We start from the raw sequence: 26,978 nt of genomic DNA on the forward strand, positions 1-26,978 counted from the left end.
GGCCCCTTGATTGTGGGGTGCCCCAGGGGTCGGTCCTCTCTCCCCTCCTGTTCAACATCTATATGAAGCCACTGGGTGAGATCATCCGTGGCTTCGGGGTGAGGTATCATCAATATGCTGATGATACCCAGCTTTTCATCTCCACCCCGAACCAATCCAGTGATGCCCTCGACGTGATGTCCCGGTACCTGGAAGCGGTACGAATCTGGATGGGGAAGAACAGGCTCCAGCTCAACCCGGCCAAGACCAAGTGGCTTTACATATCGGCATCTCGTGTAGTCCAAGATCTTCCATCTTTGGTTATGGGGGAGAGATGTTGCCCCCCGTTGATAGGGCGCGCAACTTAGGCGTCCTCCTGGATGCACAACTCAGTTTAGAAGACCACGTTGGAGTTGTGGCCAGGGGGGCATTTGCACAGGTTCGCCCGATGCGCCAGTTGTGACCCTATCTGGACCGAGATGCTTTACGTACAGTCACTCATGCGCTCGTCACCTCCCTTGTAGATTACTGCAATGCTCTCTACATGGGGCTGCCCTTGAAGACCACCCGGAGGCTTCAGCTGGTGCAGAATGCGGCCGCGCGGGTTGTGATGGGAGCATCCTGATACTTCCATATTACACCCCTCCTGCGCGAGCTGCATTGGTTACCGGTTGCCCTCCAGGTGAGATTCAAGGTGCTGGTCCTTACCTATAAAGCCCTACATGGCTTAGGCCTGAGATATTTGCAGGACCGTCTGCTGCCAGGAACATCACCCTGTGCGCTCGCACAGAGAGGGCCTCCTCAGGGTGCCGTCAGCCAATGTCGGCTGGTGACCCCCAGGAGGAGGGCCTTCTCTGTTGGGGCACCTACTTTGTGGAATCAGCTCCCCCGGGAGCTCCGGATGGCCCCAGACCTTCGGTCCTTTCGTCGTGACCTTAAGACATATCTTTTCCAACAGGCCGACCTGGACTGATGATAATGGGGTTTTAATTATGATTTTAAATGTTTTTATTGGTTTTAGTGGGACTTCGACATAATTTAATTCTTTTAAAATATTTGTATTTATTGTATTTTATTGCTGTTAGCCGCCCTGAGTCCTTCGGGAGATAGGGCGGCATACAAGTCTCATTATAAAATATAAGTCTCATTATAAATCTACACATTCCTAATACAAAACTTAACTGCCTCTCCCCTATTATATACTCCCAGCCCACCAGGATGGGAAAGCTGGATATGTCCATGAAAAAGGCCTTCTCAGTGAAAGCACCTTCTCTGTGGAACATCATTCACCCCAAGATACAGTTGTCCCCCATCCTCTTGCTTTTTGAATGGCCCTAAAAACATGGCTTTGTCAGCAGTCCTGGGGACTACAAATGAAAATGGAGCCAATCAAGTGACCGATTTGCTTGTTGATTTTTGTTGATTTTTATTCTAAGTTGTATGCTAGAGATAAGATTAGAGATGTAGATATAGATAATTATTTGACAAGAGCTAATATTCCTGTTCTTACGCAAGAACAAAAGGAAGGGATGAATCAATTGATAACTGATGAAGAAATTTTTTTAGCAATCAAACAACTGAAAGTGGGTAAAGCGCCGGGCACTGACGGATTGACTGCTATGTATTATAAAAATTTACAGTTAGAAATGGTGAAGCCTTTAAGGGAATTGTTTCAGACAATTCAAATGGGAGGAGGGATACCTCCATCTTGGAAGACTGCTTTTATTTCTTTGATCCCGAAGGAAGACCAGGATGTCACCCAAGCCAAAAATTATAGGCCAATATCACTTTTGAATACGGACTACAAGATATTTGCAAAAATTTTAGCTAACAGATTAATGAGGGTAATATAACAAGTAATTCATGGTGATCAAACTGGATTTATAAGTGGTAGACAAATGAAGAACAATGTGAGACATATTGTAGATTTATTGGAATTTTTGGAAAGAAACAATCAGATCCCTGCAGCGCTGATCTTTTTGGATGCTGAAAAAGCCTTTGATCAATTGGATTGGCAATTTTTAATGAAAGTATTAGAGAAAATGGAATTTGGGGATAAATTTTTACAACCAATTAGGGCAATATATCAAAAGCAAACAGCCCGTATAATAGTTAACAATAGCCTGACTGAATTATGTAATACTGAAAAAGGTACAAGGCAGGGGTGCCGGTTGTCACCTCTATTATTTGTTTTAACATTGGAAATATTACTGATTAAAATACGTGATACGGATAAAACTAGGGGAATCCGAATAAGAGATCAGGATTATAGATTGAGGGCGTTTGCAGATGATCTGGTTGTTACAGTAACTCAGCCCAATTATTCAGTTGTAGAACTGATGGAGATAATAACGCAATATGGGAAAGTTTCTGGATTTAAGATCAATATACAAAAAACTAAAATATTGTCTAAAAATATGACAGTATCACAAAAGGCTGTTTTAGAAGAGCTAACGGGATTTGAAATAGTTAAAAGGATTAAATACTTGGGGATATATTTGTCAGCCTCAAATGTGAAGTTATATAAAAATAATTATGAAAAGTTATGGGGAAAAGTACAAAAAGAATTAGATAGTTGGAAAAAATTACAATTATCTTTATTGGGGAGAATCGCAGCAGCGAAAATGAATGTTTTGCCAAAATTTTTATTTTTATTTCAAATGATACCTATACTTAAAAAGGATTTAAATTTGGAGGAATGGCAAAAAGGAGTTAATAAATTTGTATGGGCAGGGAAAAAGCCAAGAGTTAAATTTAAGATAATGCAAGATACGCGTGAAAGAGGTGGTCTTAAAATGCCTAATTTCAAATTATATTATGAGGCTGCTGCTTTGTCAGCGATAAGCGACTGGTTTAATTTAACACAAGCTAGATTATTAAATCTTGAGGGTTATGATTTGTTATTTGGATGGCATGCATATTTATTGTATGACAAGAAGGTGGATAATGTGTTTAAGATACATATTTTAAGATATGCTCTGTTGCGAGTCTGGAAAAAGTATAGACATAAGTTAAATTATAAGATACCTATTTGGGCAATACCTAAACACGCAATAGAAAATATAAATGTTGGATTTAAACATGATGTGACTACATAAAAGGAAATTTTAAGTTTTGAGAGGAATGTATGGCAATTAAAGCCATATAACATTTTAAAAGAAGAAAAGATTGTACAAACCTTGTTTCAGTATGGGCAATTACAGGCTAGATGGAAAGAGGGGTTTGTATTCAAAAATGTATTGTAAAACTTTTCAATAAAAAAAATAGCACAGGTTCAGCTTACTGTAGCTCAGATATACAGCTCAAATGTTAACATTAAAGAATATCTTTGTTAGATTAGAAACTGAGAATTAAGTCAAATGGAAACCTTACCACTTTATTAACAGTTTCCATGTCACACAAGTTTTCAACTAGTATTCGACATGCTTCTTCTTTTCCCCAATGAGCAGCGGCATGAAGTGGTGTCCATCCATCATAATCTTTAATATTTACATCATACCCAGCTTGTATTAATAGCCTATTAAGTTAGAACAGATAATGTGACTGAATTAAAAGATTTTAAGTGTTTCAAGAAACCCTACAGGGAGGATAACATTTGCAGATCACTGTATATTCAGAATTGTGTTATTACCATTAATACTTTCACAATTATCACCTACATTGTTATTATTATAAATACAGATAGGCTTCATTTAGTGACAGCAAATGGGACTGGCAGCTTTGTTGCTAAGTGAAGTAGTTGCTAAGTGGAAAACCACATGGCTGCAACTCTGCTATCCTTTTCTCCACTCCTCCCCACAATCCCAGCAGTGCTAAGATAGCCAATTCAAAACTGACAAAGTTAATCTGTTTGACACTTTGGCTTCCTAACCACTCCCTCACTCTTTAGAATGCTAACTTGGACACTGGTATAATTACCAATAATGAATTATTTATATTTACATTTAATGGAGAGGAAGAGATTAAAAAGAGAATGAACAGGCACATAATGGGAAATACACATTGAAACCAATTCACTAGCAGTCACAAACACCCTGGGCAAACAGCTGATATTCTCTCCCTTCCTTTCCAATCTCTCCACTCCACAAGAAGGGGAGGGGGAAATGAGTCAGATATAAGAGAGACTGCCTACTGAAATCACTTGTATGCCCTCTCAAAGAGTGGAGAGGAAGGAATAATAAGAGAGTAAGTTGGCATTGTTTTCACTGTTTATTTCCCACTGTGAGCTTATTTACTCCTTTTTTTTTTCATAGATGCCGAAAGCGGAAACTAGAAAGTAAAAATCTTATAAAGGTTTGTGGCAAAAAGAATAATTTGAGAGAGTTAATATGAACTTCTAAGATTTGTCACAAACGACGCAATTGTAGGTTGTTACTGAAATTAACTGCATCACATACATTGCGGATTCACTTAATTTAGAGTGACGGCAAAGTAGGAAACTCCACAAATGTCTAGGAAAATGGAAGAATAGATATGACTGAATATTGTCTTGCCCTTCCTGGGTCCATAATTTGAAGTTTTTGTGAGGCATTAGTAGAGTATCTGAACTCTACTGATACCTCATACCCAACTTTCAAAATATTGCACTAACAATTAAGAACAATGGATAGATAGATAGATATAATTTTGACTTTATATGTAGTTAATATTTCATTATTGACTGATTATTAGAAAAGCATTTAACACTATATGTAAATCTAAGCATTCATAGCAAATTATGTGAAATCTATTCAGAAGCTCAACTTACTTTAAGACTTCCGTATACCCTTTAGCAGCAGCTACATGAAGAGCTGTACCACCTGATTTTGCATGCCGAACATCATTTATACGACCACTATTAAGCCACTGTCTAGCATCCCTAAGCATTATACGCTCTTCTTCTTTCCGAGCTGCCTCTATATCAACCCCTAAAAGAACAGAAATAAATTCATTTTAAAACCTTTATACATTTATTATTTAAATTGCATGAAATTCATCAACCTCTAAAAAAGCCATTGGACAATTCCCCTCCAGTTCTATTACGTAGAAGTGATTATCCTCAACATTTCCGTTGCAGTTTGAGGAAGAAGACAAAGCTTGCACGTCACGTACTGGCAGAAATATCATTCTCTTAAAAAGTCCAGTATTATATAGATAATTACATTTTTAAAATGCAATATAGGATCTTGTTTGACAAGCTGGACTGGGTCAAGATACTTAATTACAAAATGAGGCAGAATTACAGACTGGAGATACAAGCTGAGGTCAATTTTCTAACACATAGTCCAGGCAAATATGCACTTAATGCAGGTAACAAGACTTGTACAGTCTAAGATACAGAATAAGTTTTGCAATGTCAGTAGTTTCCATGTTGGTTAATAGTTTATTATAGATCTGCTTTCCAAGATCCTAATTTCTAAACCTCTTTTTATTAAACATTGGACATTATTGAAGATCTATATAAAGCATTGAATTAGCTTTTTGAGCTTGCATCAATATGTCCATCTAATTATCATGTTTACAGGTAAATACAAATATGTAATAAATATCACATTTAAAGTTACCTAATTACCTCATAAAGATTAAAAAGCCAGAATAGAACAGCAGTCAATCTTAGGATATAAAGGAAGAGTAGCTACAAAAATATTCATAAAGAGATATTGCAGCTTCAAAAATAAATCAAACCACTGAATATTGCTAAGTTTCTTATTTCTTATTAGGCTTCAGAACTAAATAAAAACGATTAAAAGAAAATACTTTTTTCAATGGTCACATATGGCAATTTGTATGTCAATTTGGTAGACAGATTAATCTTTCTTACTAATGGACTAAAATAACAAACTTAATTCAGATTGTGTCCAATGGTACTTAATGGTTTTAATTGACAGGATGTTAAAATATCACTTTAATATGTCAAAATGCAATAGACAATTCATAGTGTCATTTTTACCTCAGATCAAAACCTTGTTGTCTCATATATCAAATTATAAAAGACTGAAATATTGTCCACTATTTCAAGCACCATTATTCTATTTATATATACCAGGGGTGTCAACTGCTGGCCCACGGGCTAGATGCGTCATGGTGAAACCACGCCCATCCCAATGCCGGCAATGGAAAAAAAGTCACGATACGTCACAACACATCACGTGATGTTGTGACTTTGACACCCCTGATATAGAAGATGTATTTAAACAAGCAAAAATAAGCAAAGCTCTAAAGTCCCACCCACTAGTAAAAACAGCATTGACTCTATAAATTATATTTGTGTGAAACTGGCATGTTTTAATATGTCAATCTAAAGTTCAAGATTTCTCAAATTGACATGTTTTATTAAGCTACTTCAAATGAAATTATGCTTATATTTGTTGTATCTTCAAAACATAATTGTTTTGTTTTCCCACTTATATTTTGATGGGATATTATGGAAATGTGATATTGGGAAGGCTCTACATCAAATGCTGCTGGCAAATATGCTAAGCTGCCTTCAGAGCTGAAATGGTTCTTTTGCTGTAATTTAGAGTAGAAGCTCACAGCTAAAGCCCCAGCATTACAGTTCTTCCCTCCAGAAAATCTTCAGTTTGGCTATAACGGAGTTCTGTTAAGTTACTATCAAAGAGTAAATTTTAATGTGAAAGAAAGGAATATTTTAAAATATTAACATTTTAATTAAATGATCGGATTCAGTTTTTGCAGGATCCAATCTGGGTCAGTCACCAGGAGGTGACCAGACGTTTTGTCTTCCAAGCTTTCGGACTCAGGCTGGAGCCCATCCTCAGGGATCTTTTCTTTTGCAGTGTCTGTGCTGTTCTCTGTGTGGTATTTATAGTGCCTGTTTAAGTGGCTTTTTAGATGTTGATTGAGATGTGTTCATGGCTGGCTTTTAAGTCATTAGCTGGTGTTTGCTTGTGCTGCCCAGCCCTCGCCTTCTAAGTTCATTCTGTTCAACCATGACTGCAGTGCTAGGTTTGCTACCAACCATATTGTGAAGTTTGCAGATGATACAACAGTAGTGGGCCTTATTCATGATGACAATGAGGGTGCTTACCGCAAGGAGGTTGAGGGTATGGTGAAATTGTGTAAGGAAAACAGCTTAGTTTTAAATACTAGAAAAACCAAAGGGATCATTGTTGATTTCAGAAAAGGCAGGCACAGCCACACTTCTCTGTGCATTAATGATTCACCTGTGGTGATGGTTACCAGCATCAAATTCCTGGGTGTGCACTTAACAGGTAGGCTGGCTTGGTTGCTCAACAGCGAGACACTGGTGAAGCGGGCACAACAGCACCTGCATTTTCTGCATTACATGTGAAAAGCTCATCTTCCTTCCCCCGTCCTGACCACTTTCTACAGGGCGACGATCGAGAGCATCCTGTCATACAGCATCACAGTCTGGTTTGGAAGCATCACTGCTTCAGACGGGAAGGCGGTGCAGAGAATGGTGAAGATGGCTGAAAAGATCATTGGCAGTTCCCTCCCTCCCATCCAGGACATAGCACATAAGTGTTGCTTGAGCAGGGTCCACAAGATTGTCTGCGACACTACACATCCTCTTCACAACCTGTTTTCCTTGTTACCTTCTGGGAGGAGGCTCCGTGGTAACCAAAGCAGAACATCCAGATTCAGTCACAGCTTTGTTCCATACAGTATTAACCTTGTGAACTCTAAAGTCTCCTCCTTCCATTATGTATTCAAGATGGAGAGTGATTAATATTTATATGTTACTTATATGTAAGGGTGTAGGTCTATGTAGTATGTTTTAAATGTGCTATGTATGTGTACACTTTGAGAGGAAGCGTACATATGCATATGTATGTTGCATGTATATGTTGTGTGTACATATATGTTATATGTATATGTGGTACATGTATATGTGTGTATATGTATGTATATATATAAGAGCACATTGGACACAGACAAAGACCATCATCACGGCAAAGAAAAAACCAACAGTTTTCATAAAACTTCTATGAAATGAGCATCCCATTTGCAAAAAATAATTTATCCCATCTAGTTTATAACCACATGCCATTTTGTCTCCTATTCCTGCTCCCAGCAAAAACAGAGCAGAGGAAAGAGGCAGGATGGAAATGGGAAAAACCAACGCTGGGAAGAAAAGGAAAAGAAGTAAGGAGAAAGAGCTGCACAGAGAAAGAAAAAAAATGTTTACAGAAAACCCATTAGACATCAGTGCTGGTACAAATTGAATGAATGCTGCTGTATGTCTTTTTTTTAGTGTTCTATAGTTAATTTTCTTCTATTGTTAATTTTTTTTACAATATGGAATTTTCTAACCATTACACATAGTTAATGCATTAAATCTTTTTATGTTACCTTGTCGATTCACTTCATTTTGAAGCAATTCTTCCATTGCTTCTTCTTCAGCAATATCTAATGGAGTATTTCCTTCACTGTTTACAGCTCCTACATATGCTCCTTGACTAATCAGGTATCTGTTAATTGAAAGAAGAAATAATGACAAATTAGTTTTAATGTTAAGTACAGATTTCTTTTCATAAAATAGCAAAGCATAATCTGTGCATATGGGGAAAATTAGTAAAATTTCTAAAATTGTAATAAGATTATCTCTATGTTAGTTGAGTCCTTAATAAGATCCCTTAAATTAAATTCTCTACTATGAATGCAATTCTTCTACATCCTATAGAGTCTGGTCCTTAAAGCGGCGACAGTAAACAGCACACCCTGGTGTCTCCCATGCACTATGCTTTACCCGATGGTTTTTAAAATATTATTATACTTAAAAATAAACACATGGAAAGCTAGCACCATGCAAACTGGAAAGCATGTAATATGGCTTTCTTTTTCAAAATGTTTCATAAACTCTAAAAGAATCCTTAGAAAGTGGTATAAGACTTTTGGTTTGTGCTTTCTTTGGAAGTGTGTATATTTCCGTAGAAAAGGTAAAAGATTTGCTGAAGTATTAAAAGGCATTTTGGGAGATTACAGGGAGTAACCTCACTCATTTACTAACTTCACGTAAAGAGGTTTTGAGTGATGGTTTATTTGCCATGGCAGTCATTTTGTGAGAATGATCATTATATGAACTTAGACGTCTATGTTTTCTGTTCAGATCATATAAATTTTTGCCTATATGAACTAAAAATTCTTAATGTGCTCACTTACCCAAAAAGCTTGAAAACCCCTGCAGTAATCATTCCATTTAGAAGTAAAACATAAACTTATTTTGCTACAGTTTGCAGATACAGAATCATAAAATGTATGAACTAAAAACATCTTACAGGTCATGTTTTATTCTTTCTTCTGAGTCAGAAATTTAAGGGACCACTTCACGCATGTGGCCATTTATCTTCATTAGAAAATAAAGGAAGAGTTTATCACTATTTAAAAAAAAAATTCCACTGTTTCACAGTTCTTATGGTCGGATAATTCATTCTAACCTATAAATTAAAATTGTACCTGACAGTCTTTTAGAGATTTGTAAACCACAGTCTTAACTCCCATTAGTCTCCTCCCATTAACTAAGCATGCCATTTTTTTTTATGCGGAGCACTTTGTTTCCAGGCCTCTATCATCCATCTATTCCCCGTACACATCTATCCATTTATTTACCAATTTTATACAACCATCCAGCAAAACAATTAAAACAAGTCTTAAAAATAATTAAACATAAATATAAATAAGACCGTAGAACAATGCATGGAAGTCTCACACATAATACAACCACTTTGCAGGCTCCCTGTTCCAATAGATTACCAAACCTGCTGAAAAAAGATACATTTTAAGAGATTTCCAGAAGTTCCAAAGAATAGATGCTATAGCAGAAAAGGCTCATCTTCTAGAACCCATCAGAATGCACACCTTTTTGAATGTTCACACAGCTATTTATGTCTTTTCAATTTAGTGTAGTTAGTGTAGATTTTAAACTGTCCGGCATGTACTTTCCTGGGACTTCAATCCACCTTGTCCATGCTTGATATCATCCAACTGACAAGATACTTACAATTTATCCTGATGCCTCTTGATGGTTTGGCCATTTGGCATTTCATTTCCTTTACTTTTGGTGATTTTACCTGGATTTATTACTACTACAAGTAGTCCCATTCATTTAATGACTGTTCAAAGCTACAACAATACTGAAAAAAGTGACTTATCACAGTTTTTCACATTTACAACCACTGCAGCATCCCATGCTCATGTGATCAAAATTTGGGCGCTTGGCAACTGGCATGTATTTATGATGCTTGCATTGTCCCAGGATCATGTGATCACCTTTTGTGACTTTCTGACAAGCAAAGTCAATGTGGAAGCCAGATTCACTTAACAACCATATTATTAACTTAATAACTGCAGTGATTCACATAGCAATTGTCTTGCTTAGCAATGGAAATTTTGGGTTCAATTTTGATCGTAAGTCAAGGACTACCTGTAAAGCGCACATATCCAAGTCCCATCTTAAACAGGCAATTAAGAATACCTCAGACGTTGGAATTAAATGAGTTCAAAGGCTTTAAGATTGCTCTAATAGTACTGCCACATAAGATTTTACACACACACACCCCACATTCCCTAGAGCTAAAATAATAAACACTTTCATATTTCTCTCTATCTATGTCCAGTCCTCAGACTAACTACCAAGAATTGGAGTTAATTTCAAGTTCTCTTCTCCCCCCAATAATTTTACCTTTTCCAAATGAGTTGGCAAGTTTTATTTTTAAAACCTTCAAGAATAATGGAACATACATATTACAGCAAACTTCCTTCCCTCAGACTAATTACCAAAAATGGAGAAGCTCATAACAATACTTGGGCAAAAATACATTATGGAGGACATCTGTATCTTGGCCAGTAGTTTTTAGCCCAAAGAAGTCAGGATTTCTCCCTCATCATTTCCATGAGTATAACTACCATGCTTCCCCGAAAATAAGACCCAACCAGAAAACAAGCCCTAGCCTGTTTTTTGGCATGTGCCCAATATAAGCCCTACCCCCCAAAATAAGCCCTAGTTAAGAGCCCGCCCACTCCATCCCACAGTCTGGTTGTTCGCTGCCACAGGGGCAGGGGAGCACGCATCACACTGGTGCCCCTTCCATGAGGGAGTTGCCCCATGTGCCTTGCATCCGCTTGCCTAAGGGCCCCTTCAGCCAGGCCACTCCCAGTTTCACCTGACTGCCCACCTACCTGTTCCTTTTCACTCCCCTCCCGAGCCAGACTGCCATGCTACAGAGGATCAGCAGGGGAGGCTCGATTGCCTTACCCGGTCCCCCTCCATCGTTTCACAGCCAGGGAGGACTGCGCAACAGCTGTGTCCACCGCTAGAGGGTCCACCACTGCTTTGCCCCACAGATCACCTGTCCAGTGGCAGCCACTACCTCCTTCTCCTCCGCCTGCCAGACACACATCAGCTCCCTACCACCGTCTGCAAGGCAGATGCTTAGGAGGCGAGGGAAGTGCCTGCGGAATGTACCTTCAGATGAGGAGAGCAGCGCAGAAAGGCAGGGGAAGCCGAAGGACCGGGTAGCACAAGCTGGATGGCACAAGTCAATTCTCTGTCTGGGGCACCCTGACGGAGAAATGATGGGAGACTGGAAGCTTCGTCTGTTTGCAAAAGGAAAGAGTGTGACAGGTGGAGGAAGGTGGCAGGGGAGGCTTGGGCTGCTCGGTCCTTCGGCTTCGTCCACCTCTCTGTGCCACTCTCCTCCTCGCCTGAAGGTACGTTCCGCCAGCACTGCCCTCACCTCCCTTCTGCTCTTGGAAGCCCTGTAAGCCATTATGGGCATGGGCAAGCAGACAATGGGAGGGAGCAAGCAGTGGCCGTGAAGTCAGACATACCCCGAAAATAAGCCCTAATGGTCTTTTGGTGTGTGTGTGTGTGTACACGTACACACACACACACAAACACACACACACACACACACACACACACGTAGCAGAAAACAGAAACTGCCTCATATATACATTCAACAGCTGACAATCATCCTGTATATTTGGTAATATAGAAAATAAGTGAAATTTTGTTGCTGATGAACTGTTGCAGATGCTGAATATCTAAAATGGATCAGATCAAAAGCCCACTACACCTGGCTAGCAAATACAGATTTTGAGTGAATTTTAGAAATTATTTATCTACACAAGGGAAATGTTGAGCCCTACAATACAAAAATAGCAATTAAGCATTAATGTATTAACCTTACTAAGACAGCTGCAAGCAATTAAATTTCAGATTAGCAAATATCTTTAAGAAATGCATCACATAAATTGTATATTAATTTATGTAATGGAGTTTCTGTGCACTAAAAGCATACAGAACTGTTTTGATGTGCCAACCAAAATAACACAGTTATAACTCTAAGGATGGAATATGAGTTTTTCATCAACCCAGGAGTCGATGGGAAAGAAATGTTTGCATTTTACATTAAAAATTTGACTTTTAATTATCAGCTATATTTCATTTAGCATCACAAGATCAGTATATATACATGTTGCAAGCATCTTTCACAAGATGATATATGCAAATTAATTTACATTTAATTTTTAATATGATAAAGGTGGGAGATGAGACATGTATTAGCAAATATTTCGAAGGTATTAGTTTCTCAATGTGTATTGGATTCTAGACCCATGCCTTGGAATTCTATTCCTAAAATACCTTCATCATAATAGTTCATTTGAACACGGTAAGATACAAATGAGCCTTGGTGGAGCAGTGGGCTAATGCCTCCTTAAGTAACACCAGCTGCCTGCAATTAGTGCAGGTTCGAGTCCCACCAGGCTCAAGGTTGACTCAGCCTTCCATCCTTCCAAGGTAGGTAAAATGAGGACTCAGATTGTTGGGGGCAATAAGCTGACTTTGTAAAAATGCCGCGGAGGGGGGGGGAAAGCCCTAATAAGTAGGCTTATACATAGAATGAAGGCTATTGCTAAGCACATTGATTTGTGCTTTAGATTGTAATCCACCCTGAGTCTTCGGAGAAGGGCGGGATATAAATGGGATTTTTTTTAAAAAAGCCAATTTCAGGAAACCAGACAATGTTAGATTTGACAAAAATTGCATTTTTTGGATTTCTCCACTAGCAAATAACCTCTCGGGTATGACTTTTTCAGTTTCCCCATTTGCATCAAAAATCTCTATGCAATTTTTATTATAATATCCTACAGTATACTCTAGGAAGCCTCAGGGAAAAAGCACTATTATTATAGCAAGACTTTATCAATAGAGAATGCATCTAGCCATCAGTGTCTACCCTGCTAATCATCAGAGAAGTCACTTCCTGAACTGGCAATCTCCATGATATCTGTAAAACTAGAAATAATGCCCTTCTATAGTACTGCATTTCTGGTCCAGATAAATTTCTGAAGTTTCTGCATGTATGAAACTTATAAAGAATCCTAAGCTTCTCATTTAGAGAAGAAAAGCTGGTTTTCTTCTGTTAACAACTCTCCAAGCATTGCTGACATTAGCCTAAGGAGATACATACACCACCATATCTATACAGTTTCTCAGCTGCAAGGAAAGCAAGCAGGCACTGATCCAATACAAATGAATAATCACTTTGGCCAATAATATAAAGCCAAGAAAAATACAAAATATTTGTTATCAATAGATAATACAGTACAAAGATTAAAATAACTTTCACACAGCAGTGATGATTTTCTTTTTCATATTGATATTAACAAACGTAGTTACCATTAAGAATGTCCAAAGAATTTTATTAGCCAAAAATGTTAAAACATTTATCTGATCTGAAAATGTAAAACTTCTGTAAATTCTGAAAATAAGGAACAAAAAAAATTAAGTGTTTTTTTTTCAGAAAATTTGGAAAGAATTAAATATAAACTATATACAATAAAATGCATTTTTATGTTATCTTGGACTTAAATAAATTCATTTTGTTCTTTTAAGAACTTAGGAATACAATATTAAAACTTGGTTTACTGAGATTGTTATGTCTGGCGTGTTAAATATAAAAGTATAATTTAGTTATGGAGTAATTACAGTCAGTGATTAATTTTATTTTAAATCTACATTATGGCATCATTTTGAGATCTTTTGAGACATTTTACAACTGCACTGCTTAGCGATGAAGGTTCCGGTCAACTGTAATCTAGTTAGCAGAACAGTCAGCCGTGAGATCTTCAAATGCTGCTAAGCACTCCCCCTCCCCCCACACAAATGGAGATCAACCAATTACTGTGGCAACTCTTTTGAGGCCAAATTGTTAGCTTAAATCCTCCGCAATACACAAGTAGGAATTTACACAAAGAATGTCCAGGAATCAGTCCAAACAAAAATTCTGAGATCAATTCTCACTGTATCCAATAGAACTGCAAATGTTTTGAAAAATAAATTATTGCAATCCTGATAAGGAAGATAATGATGAATTAGAGGGCTGAAAAATCCAGTGTTTTCTAGCTTTACCCGTTTCAGCTGCACAGATAGCCTTCACTGAAAAAGTTAGCACTCTATTGGCTCTAGGCACCATTCCTAATATTTCAAATTAAACAGCTACTCACCCAAAGAACAAAATATATGGAGTTTGAAGCTAAAGTTAACAATCAATGTCTACATTGCAAAAATTGGATAAACAAGAACATTTGAGAACCAGCAAAATGAGAACCTTTCTCTCCTGAGGCTGAGGACAACCTTCTTCAAAACCAGACACAATAACTTAACGTCTGCTTTGTTAAAAGGCACATGTTCTAAAATTCATTAATCAAGCTCGCCTGCCTGCTTAGTGGCAATGAGATCAAAAACATTTCACATGTATCATTACATTGTAAATTTTAGAGGAGTATTCTGTTTATATTTTGCCCCCAATAAATAAATTCCCAGGAAGATAATTTCTACATGAATATTCTATCAAAAGACACAAACAACACTATTACCTGCATGGCAGCCAAATGTTGCATTACTGCAATGAAAATAAGATATAATCATCTTCAAGGCTAATTAGTTTTCATTTATTTCTTATGAAATATATGTGAAGATATGCAATCCTTTATATAACTTGTTTTAGAGAGCATGTATTTTTACTTTACATAATGTAATACAAAGATCACATCTGCAGAGATTATTACTATGTAAAAACTCCCTTTATACCACACTGTAATCTCTTAATTCGGGATAGAGTCAGGGGGACTGAATGGAGTTGAGCATTTATTCGCCAATGCCCTTCCTGATGTTATGCAGAATTTGCAACAGATATTTTTTCTTTGCGCCCTAGGAGAGAAATATCTGCTGCTATCTAAGATTGAACTCTTAACCTTCCGAGAGAGATGCAAGTGTCCTCACCATTAGGCCACCACACCGCTCATATTACTGCTATACATCATTATAGTAATGTATGCAACATTTTATGTTGGTATTTTACCTTAATTCATTTTGATTTGATTTCTTGGATTGTATCTATTTTGTTCTTCTACTGATCATGGAGTGAATAAATTACTGATTCAATAATCCATTAGTTCTCCATCTGGGCGGTAAGTGTTTGGGTGCCTATGGGGTGCTTGGAAACGGAGTGAATCTATCTATCACAGCCTCTGAAAACAAATTATTCAGATATCACACAGCACAGGAGGCAAGTAATAATTCCCAAAGAAACACCATTGCGCAAAGCAGTAAATGTTAACATCAGCAAACAAATCATGAGTGAAACTTCCCAACTAAGGCAACATAACTAAAACTATTGCATAATTAAAGCATCAAAGCCGATAGAGAGGCCCAAGGAAATTAAAAGGTCTTTATTCTTCCTGTGTTGTTTTAAGTCATAATGCCAAAGGCACTTCTGGTACTCAAACCAATCCTTATACCTGACAGTGTGTCATCATCACCAGTGAATACCACAAAAAAGATCAGCGAAGTTCTATGCCTTTCAAATTTCATTTAGTACTCACATAGAGAAGACTATGACCTATAAAGCCCTAAATGGCTTGGGTCCAGGATATCTGAGGGAACACCTGCTGCCAGCATCAAGTTCCCTTCGTCCTGTGCGCTCCCACAGGGAGGGCCGTCTCAGGGTGCCACCGGCAAAGCATTGCCGACGGGCAACACCCAGGGGGAGGACCTTCTCTGTGGGCGTGCCTGCCCTTTGGAACCAGTTACCCGTAGAGCTTAGGACTGCCCCTGATTTTCGTTCGTTCCGCCGGGACCTAAAGACCTGGCTCTTTGAGCTTTCCGGACAGGACTGAGGATTTTTTTAATTTTTTAACTTATTGTAATTGGGTTTTTAATCAGAGTTATAGGGCTTTTAGATTTTAATTAAGGAAAATTTAATCTATTTTAATTGTTATTAATTTTTGTATTGTAATGTTGTTTTAATTGCCTTGTGAACCGCCCTGGGTCCTACGGGAGAAGGGCGGTATATAAGTTTAATAAATAAATAATATAAATATATTCCTTAGGCTTTTCATGAAATTAAGGAACAGTAAGTGCATTTGAAACTAAAACTCAATGCATCCTGAAAAGCAGCTAATACATGCAATTTGAAACAAGTAAAAAATAATAATTTTACTTTTCCAAACTAATACTTAATTTTATTAATACCTATGAACTTTGTATTTAAGTTACATAAACAGAATAAATAACTTAAAACATAGAATCAATGTATTATAAAAATACTTATACATAAGCAAACGCAGACTTGTATTTTAGTGATGAAAAACAGTCCAAGCAAAGTATTTATTAATAAATCTGTGGCGTCTAAATTTATTTATTTACAATCCAAGTTAGCTCAGCATTAATACATCTTACATAACAGTGCATAAATACATTAAAAGGAAAAAGCCCTATAGTTAATGATTCATTGAAGACACGAGATTGTTTTATAAGCCAAGGCTATGAATAAAAAAATTGAAACTTTGAAACTCTCTCAAAATGCCTCAATCTCTTCATCATGAGAGGAGTTTATCAAATGCAGGAGAGAGTGCATTAGCTCTAATTAGCAGTGTATGTACAGCGGGCAATTTGAAAGAATGCGTGAAACAGACTCAACCTCATATGGAAGGTTGGCAATATTAGCCAACTATCACTCTAGTAAGGTATAATGGAATGTGTGGATGACTTTGGAGAATGAAGAGAAGAAATGCTGCCTAGGAAACATCAGGCAAGAAAGGCAGGAATCCCTAATTTATTTTATTTATTTATTTTTATTACATTTATATCCCGCCCTTCTCCGAAGACTCAGGGCGGCTTACAAGCTTAGCAGTAGCCTTCATTCTATGTATATGCCTGCTTGTTAGGGCTTTCGCCTCCCCCCAAGCGGCATTATTACAAAGTCAGCTTATTGCCCCCAACAATCTGGGTCCTCATTTTACCTACCTCGGAAGGATGGAAGGCTGAGTCAACCTTGAGCCTGGTGGGATGCGAACCTGCACTAATTGCAGGCAGCTGGTGTTACTTAAGGAGGCATTAGCCCACTGCTCCACCAAGGCTCCTAATGGCTTAATGGTCAGAGAAAAACTTAGCAAGGACCTGCCCTAATGAATCAAGCAGTTAAAAGTGGAAGCAGGAAGTTTATACTTGCCAGATTCTGGTACAATAAAGTAGAATTAGTTCATCTTTATCATATTAGTTCATCTTTGGAGGGTTGATATACATATAGAACATCTATATGGGCTAGGGAAAAGTCTCTTCTTTGTGAGGGATATAGAATTTTACAAAAGTAGTTGTGGTCTGTCCAGGAGGAGAGGGCAATTCATCTGTACGGAGGATAGGAAAGTTTGGCTTTGCCTATAGATAAAATAATCTTTATTGTCATTTTTTACTGTGGGCACATTGGCACACATTAAAAATGAAATTTAGTTGCTTGCTCTCCAGGTGTACACATACATAATACACATTTAAACATGCTATATATAACATATGTATAAACCTACACCCTTACATATAAATAACATATAAATATTTATCACTGTCCATCTTGAATATATAACGGAAAGAGGAAGCTTTAGAGTTCATAAGGTTAATACTGTATGGAACAAAACTATAACTGACTCTGGATGTTCTGCTTCAGATACCACGAAGCCTCCTCCCAGAAGGTAACAAGGAAAACAGGTAATGAAGAGGATGTGTAGTGTCCCAATCTTGCGGATCCTGCTCAAGCACAGGATGCTATGCTATGTTCTGGATGGAAGGGAGGGTACTCCCAATAATCTTTTCTGCCATCCTCACCACTCTTTGTCCTGCCTTCCTGTCTGAAACAGTGATACTTCCAAACCAGACTGAAATGCTGTATGACAGGATGCTCTCGATCGTCCCTCTTTAGAAAGTGGTAAGGAAGGGGGAAGGCAGATGTAATCTCAGAGGCACTGAACTAGATGTTTCAGAGATCCTGGAGCACTGAGGAACTACCAGAGAACTGGAAAAGAGCTGATGTAGTTCCCATCTTCAAAAAAGGGGAAAAATGGATCCAGGAAACTACAGACCTATTAACCTGATCTCAATACCTGGGAAGATTCTGGAAAAGATAATCAAGCAACAAATCAGCGAACACCTAGAGGCAAACAAAGTCATTACCAAATCCAATATGGGTTTGTCAAAAACAGATCATGGCAGACAAATCTTATTGCATTCTTTGACCAGGTGACAAAATTAGCGGACCAGAGGAATGCTGTTCATATAAACTACTTGGACTTCAGTAAGGCATTTGATAAAGTAGACCAAAACCTACTACTTGATAAGATAGAAAAATGTGGGTTAGACAGCATCACCACCAGATGGATTCGTAGCTGGCTGACAGGACGTACTCAGCGTGTGGTCCTCAACAGAACTGCATCTACATGGAGGGAAGTGTGTAGTGGGGTGCCCCAGGGCTCTGTTCTGCGCCCAGTGCTCTTTAACATCTTCATCAATTATTTGAATGAGGGGATAGATGGGGAATTTATCAAATTTGCAGACAACACTAAGCTGGCAGGAATAGTCAACACTCCAGAAGATAGGCTTAAGATATGGAAGGATCTTGACAGACTTGAACATTGGGTGCTATCTAACAAAATGAAATTCAATGGTGAAAAAAGTAAGGTTCTACATTTAGGTAATAAAATCAAATACACAGGTATAGTTACTACTATTGAGCAGTGCAGTAACTGTGAGAGGGATCTCAGAGTCCTATTTCACAATCACTTAAATATGAGCCAGCAGTGTGCTGCAGCTGCCAAAAAAGCCAACACAGTGCTAGGCTGCATTAACAGAGGCATAGAATCAAGATCATGTGAAGCGTTAATACCACTTTACAATGTCCTGGTAAGGCCACATTTGGAATACTGCATCCAGTTTTGTTCACCACAATTTAAAAAAGATGTTGAGACTCTGGAAAGAGTACAGAGAAGAGCAACAAAGATGATTAGGGGACTGGAGGCTAAAACATATAAGGAACGGTTGCTGGAATTGGTTGCTAGTTTAATGAAGAGAAGGCTGAGGGGTGACATGATAGCAGTGTTCCAATATCACAGTTGCCACAAAGAAGAGGGAGTCAAGCTATTCTCCAAAGCACCTGAAAGCAAGACAAGAAGCAATGGATGGAAACTAACCAAACAGAGAAGCAATCTAGAACTAAGGAGAAATTTCCTGACAGTTAGAACAATTAATCAGTGGAACAACTTGCCTCCAGAAGCTGTGAATGCTCCAACACTGGAGGTTTTTAAGAAGAGACTGGACCACTATTTGTCTGAAATGGTGTAGGGTTTCCTGCCTGAATAGGGGGCTGGACTAGAAGACCTCCAAGGTCCCTTCCAACTCTATTATTATTGTTTATTATTATTATTATTATTATTATTATTATTATTATTATTATTATTATCATCATCATCATCATCATCATCATCATCATTATTATCATTATCATCATTATTATTAGTTGTTGTTGTTGTTGTTGTTGATGATGATGATGATGTACTTTTCTCATGCGACACAGAAAATTCAGGTGCTGCTGTGCCTGCTTCACTAATGTCTTCCTGTTGAGCGACCAAGCCAGTCTACTTGTTAACTGCACACCCAAGAATTTGATGATGCTGGTAACCATTTCCACAGGTGAATCATTAATGCATAGAGGAGTGTGGCTGTGCCTGCCTTTACTGAAATCAACAATGATCTCTTTGGTTTTCCCAATGTTTAAAACTAGGCTGTTTTTCCTATACAAGTTCACCAAACCCTCAACCTCCTTGTGGTAAGCACCCTCATTGTCGTCATGAATAAGGCCTACTACTGACTGGTAGCACACCTAGCACAACAGTCAATGGGTGAACAGGGTGAGGAGAACCTGTACTCAAGAAAATGGTGTTAGAAATACTTGTTCCAACTCGCACATACTGAGGCCTGTTAGCAAGAAAATCAAGAATCCAGTTGTATAAAGGAGTGTTTAAGCCTAAGAGACCCAGTTTGTCTATTAGATGCTGGGAAATGACTGTATTAAATGCTGAACTGAAGTTGACAAACAATAAAAGCACATGAGTATTTCTTTCCTCTAAGTGTTTCAAGCTCAGACGGAGAATAGAAGAAATAGCATCCTCTGTGGAGCGATTTGGTCAGTAAGCAAATTGAAGCAGGTCAAATGCTGGTGGGAGGATAGATACAATAATTTCCTTTATCAGCCTCTCAAAGCATTTCATAATGATGGATGTCAGTGCAACTGGATGGTAAATACTGAGACCAGTAATTGTGGACTTTTTTTTTGCACTGGCAAAATGATGGCAGTCTTAAACAAATGGGACCACTGCCTGCTGCAATGAGAGATTAAAAATATCTGTAAGAACGTTAAGGCAGGTCATCAGCACATTTCCTAAGAACCTGCTCAGGGATGTTATCTGGGCCTGCTGCCTTCCGAATGTTAACTTTCTGCAGTGTTTTCTGGACAGAGGTAATAACAAGGCTAAGCACTTGCTTGTCCGGATAGGGCACAGCTACCCTAGCAGGGATGCTATTTGATGCCTCAAATCTTCCTAAAAAATGTATTCAGCTCGTTTAGGAAGTCTGTGTCGTCCTTGCATCTTATAATCTGTAATGGCCTGGATTGCTTGCCACATGCGCCTGGTGTTTGTTGGGTCCCGAAAAAAGTCCTGAATTTTCTGTCAATGGGCTTGCTTTGCATCTTTTATGGCACTTTTCAAATTAGCTCTGACTGTCCTAAGTGCCAGCATAGGGCCGGATTTAAAAGCCACATTCTGTGCTTTCAGCATCTTGCGGACCTCATAAGTCAGCCATGGTTTTTCAATTGCCCTCACAATGCTTTTAAGGACACAGACATCCTCTATGCACTTTTGTATATATGCAGACACCATGGTGGCTATCTGAATGTTTGACTGCCATGCACTCTTGCTTAAGTTCTACCAGTGTTTTTTCTAGGGCTAAAGTAAGTAGGGCTGTTAAAAGTCTAAACTTCGATCCTGGGGGGAAAAAACTATGAGGGAAAATTGCTTTATAATAGTAAAAATTATGGAGTAAATATTTAAGAAGGTCTCTTTCCATTGCTCTGTATAATACTTTTTAGAGTTCTTCTAAAATTTAAATTTAAAACAAAACAAAACATTACAATCTGATGCAGAAAGTGACACGTTTCCAACTTCTCTGATTCTGCTCAGTTATCTTTTTCCCCCCATTTGCTATTTTATTTATTAAATTATTATGCCACTTCTATCACTGATAAAGTAACTCTGGGTGACTTACAAACAGTAAAAAAAATTATACAAACAATGATAATCTTAAAAAGTATATTAAAAAACTAGACATAAGAAGATGAACGGCATGGGGATGAGATCTTGTTATCCCATCAACTACTGTGTTTCCCCAAAAATAAGACCCAATCTTTTTTTTTTGCCTCCAAAAGAGGCACCAGGTCTTATTTTCAACAGATGTCTTTTCCACAGTCTCGCCTCCAAGTGGCGATGGTACTGACAGCCCCATCCGGCCAGTCCACTTCTTCTGCAGCCAAAGGAAATGCCTCTGCAGCTGAGAATGCAGCTCCGGCCTGCATTTTGCCATCAGAGGCCTTCCAGAGCTGCATTCTCAGCTACAGAGGCATTTCCTTTGGCTGCAGAAGAAGTGTGCTGGCAAGGCTAGGCAGATGTCAATTCATGGAAAGTCTGGATGCAACAGTAAGCGGGTGCGGGGCATGTGGGGCATCTCCACCCCACCCCAACTTGATTTTTAGGTGTGTGCCTTGCCCCCAAACTAGGGCTCATTTTTGGGGGTAGGGCTTATAATAGGCCCACCCTCTGAAATCAAGCTAGGGCTTATTTTCGGGGTAGGTTTTACTTTCGGGGAAACAAGATACCTCCAGCAATTAGAACCCCCACTTCTTCCTCCTAGAAGATTAAACTAGTCTGAATTAAGCTAAACTGGGTTGTTTTCTCAACTACCAGATCAGTTTCAAAACCTAGATTTATGTGTAGTGTAATACCGACACTTTAAATTCTGACCAAAAACATATATTGTGTTAATCTTGTATGTGCAGACAAGTGAAGGCAATGTTTAATTTTTCCAAGAAACTTCTAAAGAGCCTATTAAGATTATTTTTTTCTAGATTATTTTTAAAAGAAATTTGTATAACAGGCACAGTTGTTAGGTTAAAAATGGAAAAACAATTTGCATCAGATTATAGCACTAGTTTGTGTTTTATTAGATAACAAAAATATGTAAAAGCCATCTAATGTGAATACTCATATTAAAGATAAATACACCATTAAAAAGTAAAAGTAAAATGTAATTCAACCAACACTCATTAAAATAATTCACAGTTAAAGAAGCATACTGTGGATTGTACATTGTCCAGGAATTTGCTTCAGAATGTCACCAATGTTGTTTGCATAAGAATAGAAGTACTGAGTGCCCTTTATTCCTCAGTGCTAATATATAATAAGGGGACATTACTTCTAGTAGCTTGCTAAATGTATTTCATTATTTTCTGAAAGACTAAGCATAAATACTAAATAAGATTCAAGCACTAGAATTCCTCTCCCCCAAAACAAATCAATGAATATTTATGTGTCACTTCTTCACTGACCTGGAACTTGCTTTCTGCTTCTTCTAAAATTTCCTCTCCATACAGTATCCATGCCTTATCACTAGCCATCATCTCATCAGAAATAATCACTACGTTTGATGTTTCTGAGTGCTAAGAATTTTTCCCATGCATGATTTTTCCCACTCACTGCTGAGAGGAGAAAAGGAGAACAGACTGCATTGCTCCTTAACATGCAGAGAGTTGGAAACTCTCTGCATTTTCTTTCTCCCTTGACATTTCAAGAGAAACTGGCTTAAAATCGGGAGCCTAATAGGAAGCAATTGTTCCCAACATTATTTAATCCAGCAGAGATGTGTGCATTTGTGCATAATCTAGTGTCACACAAAACTCATGATGCCTAGTTTTTAAATTAAATAAATCCAAGGTTTTTCAGTATAGTACAAACCCAACTTATTAAATTCACCAATATAGTCTTAATTTTGAAACAAATGTGAAGCTTCATGTACTAAACTAGTATTTTGTCAAAGTCCAGACCAAAAATCATTCCCAGTCAAAATGATAAATAAAATGATTGCACAATAGACAGACAGCATATTAAAAGTTACATTTTAAGTTAAATTAAAAATATTTATCCCTAGAGATCCGAAATTAAGACTGAGTCATCAAAAAATTGTATTTAGGGCATTTTGGACTACTCAAAAGAATGCATTTGAAAGGATGGACATGAGATTTTCTATATTGCAAATGCAGGTTTACTGAGCCATATGATCATTTTATATCTTCTTATAATATGTTAATATATGTAAACGTGTATGGAAAATTAATTAAATGTTAAAGATTTGGATTTGATGTTGAATTGTATACCATAGCTTTGGAATCTGCTAATCAGGAATTTGGTTGTATCAAACAAGGGTGATCATACTGAGAAATTGGAAAAATTGTTAAGGAATGGTTGTCAGAAATATGTGAATTATCTTTTTTGGAAAAGGTGATATTTTCTTACTAACAAGGAATGCTAATAATATATGTTACTATGGAAGTTATTTTGTAATATTTCACAATAATATTTTATCTGATTTTATTATATTAGTGCATCTACCAGTGACTTTTGAAATTATATAACATTTTTTTTGCTCCATTTTCTTAGTTTTTTGTAGGGGATGCTAATTTCTTTTGTTTTTGTTTGTATGGTTTTTGTTTTCTATAAGTTTAAAGGCTGCTCCGATAATTGTGTATGCTAAATATTTTTTAAAATCCCCCAAAATCTGTGCAACACACATCTTTTATACTTTCTTGCCTGCTTTAGAAACTTCAATTGTTGCCTTTCCTTCCATTTCCTTCCATTTCCACTGTACTGTACTAAGCAGTTCCAAGGACAGGAAAAATTGTGCTAAAGATATAAAACCAGCATAAAATACATCCAGTGCCTCTGAAAATCTGAGGGAAGAGAGGGCACTACAGGGTTTGGGAGGAGATGATAGGTCATATCCCACTAGGTCTGGTTAGTCCATTACAGGGGGGGAAAAACATGGGCATGGGTCAGAATACTGACCATGGTGGCCACAGCTAGAAAAAAGGGTTAATATTGGAATATCAGTGGGTAGACAAACTGGTGGGATTCACTTTGGCAACAGGTAAATTCATAATAAACAGGCTCATAGGCAACATGGTGAGGCTAAAGGGAGTGACATGTACCAGTTTTGCCCTATTTCTATAAAAATCTCTCCAAGTTTGCTTTCTTTTGGCCAAAGTCCAGAACTGAAACATTCAACATGCTGTCGTGGCTGAACTGCAGCTTATCCAAACCAGTTAAGCATAACTTCTAAAATGAGATGTCTTGTTTCAGTTTAGAAATAAAACACATTTTTTTAATTTCCTGCACACCTAAAAAATAGCATTATAAATTTGAAAAGGAAGATCACCCACTCATATAAGCTTAGGAATTTGAGACTGGTGTTCAACATAAGAAACTGGTGCCACACCTGTCCTAGGTAACAATAAGTGTAATCTTTTTAATTACAAACTCTGCAAAAGAAAAACATTTATAAATATATGCAAAACTGTCTACCTCAACCACAGAAAATGAGTGACTATTCATTTTGTAAAAAATGGATAATATGGAAGAAATGGAACATGAATCTTAAGTGATTATTGTTATAGGCTCAAACATTTTAAACTTTTCAAAAATCGCCAAGAAAGTCATAAATACACATTTGAAAAGTTTAGTTACATTAGAGTATAAATGAGATGTGTGTCAGAAAACAAGAGATAGTGAAAATGGAAGAGGTAATGAATGAATGTAGATTGAATAGGTAAATGAGCAACTAATATATTAAAATATTGATGTGATTTGGACATAGCAACAGAATGAATGAAAATCCAATTATTAATCAAATTCATAAAGAGTAAATGTTGACAGGAACGGGACGACTAAGAAATTCATAGATAAATGGACCTTGCAATATTCTCAAGCAGAAAGAGTACCGGTAAGCAGTTTAAACAAAATGGAGTGTAAGAAACTGAATAGATATGGTGGAAGAAAGGATGTTCTTGTCTCTTTTAAGTTATTTTCATACTATAAACTCCTTCTCTGCACTTTCCATAATGTGGCTCATCCTGAAATGGAAGATTATTACAGGTATGTATAATCTGTTGTACAGGCTGTTCCAGGGGAATGTCCAACAAAAACAACTCCTAGATACAAATAGGCTGCCTATTACTAAAAATGGCAGATGGCATTGTTGTTTTTTTCTCAAGGTGATGAAGCGCAAATGTTTTCAGGAACCACAGGTGCCCTGTGTTTTTACTATATAGCCTGTTCGGCCATTTTCAATGCCTCCTGAAAGCCCTGCATGGCTTCAACACTTCATCAGCACAAGAACACCATCTACCATTTTTAGTAATAAGCAGTCTATTTGTCAATACAAGTTCCGACTTAAGTACTCCTTGACTTATGACCATTCATTTAGTAAACATTCAAAGTTATAATGGTGCTATAAAAAGTCTGGTCTTTGCACTTGCCACTGTTGTGCCACCCTCAAGGTCATGATTGCAATTTGGGCACCAGGCAACTGGCTTGCATTTAGGATCAGTTGCAGTGTTCTACAGTAACATGGTCATGACTTGCAAATCTTTTCTGGCCAGTTTCCAACAATAAATGCCCATTTGGAAGAATGGAAACTGCAGCATTTGCTTAATGACTACTGTGATTTACTTAACAGTCATCGTAAACATGGTCATAAAACTGAGTCTGACACATTTTACTACCATAGTGACTTATGATGGAAACTCTGGACCAAACTGTAATTATAAATTGAGGACTACCCATACAAATTCAAGTTAAAGACAGAATTAGGGATTGGAACTCATTCTTAATCTGGGGATTCCTCTACTCAGCAATTCCAAAGAGATAAGCGAGGCAGAGAAGACAAGAAGAATATAACAACATACTGATCATAAAGACAATATGTTACTGAAGAGCAGGTGGCAGCAGGTGGCAACTTGTGCGCCAGTTGTGTCCATTCCTGGACCAGGAGGTCCTGCTTGTGGTCACTAATGCCTGCTCCACACACTCGGACAGAGTAGGCATACTCCAGGGTTCTCCTCCTAAGTCCTATCATCTTATGAGACCTAGGAAACATGACTTTTCTGTATTTGCCCCTACTCGCTGGAATGATCTCCTAATATATGACAGGCCCCAATTCTCCTTGCCTTTAAGACAGCAGTTCCCAACCTTTATGGCTTGGTGGCCCAGCAGGGGAAGAAGAAGGGAACCAGCCCACTGCTTGCGCAAGTTGAGCACCAGTCAGCCACTCCTTCGGCCTGGTTCCAAATGGCCCACAGCCCGATAGTGAGCCATGACCCACTTGTTGGAGACCCGTTTTAAGAAACCCCTTAAGATCTGGCTCTTTTCCCAGACTGTAGAGGCTGTTAGTGTGAGCCCCCGCCAGGTTGTTTTGTTATGTGCTTCACTGCCATTTTACATTTTAGAATTTGTATTTTATTGTTTTAACCCTTCAGTCATGTCCAATTCTTGGTGACTTCATAGGCAAGTGCTCTCCATGTTGCACTGAAAGAAGCTGTGCT

The 26,978-nt window shown here is 37.9% G+C and overlaps 1 protein-coding gene across 3 annotated transcripts in view; it reads right to left on the reverse strand.

Moving 5' to 3' along the window:
* The window catches only part of PPP1R12A (protein phosphatase 1 regulatory subunit 12A), a 124,047-nt gene that overhangs the window by 53,033 nt on the left and 44,036 nt on the right, over window positions 1–26,978 (reverse strand). For all 3 annotated transcript variants that reach the window (XM_081331122.1, XM_081331121.1, XM_081331120.1), the window contains exons 3-5: window positions 8,293–8,411; window positions 4,727–4,886; window positions 3,352–3,496 (exon numbers count right to left, since the gene is read on the reverse strand). In XM_081331122.1, coding sequence (XP_081187248.1) covers window positions 3,352–3,496; window positions 4,727–4,886; window positions 8,293–8,411 — 424 coding nt within the window. The remainder of the gene's footprint in view (window positions 1–3,351; window positions 3,497–4,726; window positions 4,887–8,292; window positions 8,412–26,978) is intronic.

The sequence above is a fragment of the Vipera berus genome (genome assembly GCF_964194415.1).
Source record: "Vipera berus genome assembly, chromosome: 6".
Lineage (NCBI taxonomy): Eukaryota > Metazoa > Chordata > Lepidosauria > Squamata > Viperidae > Vipera > Vipera berus.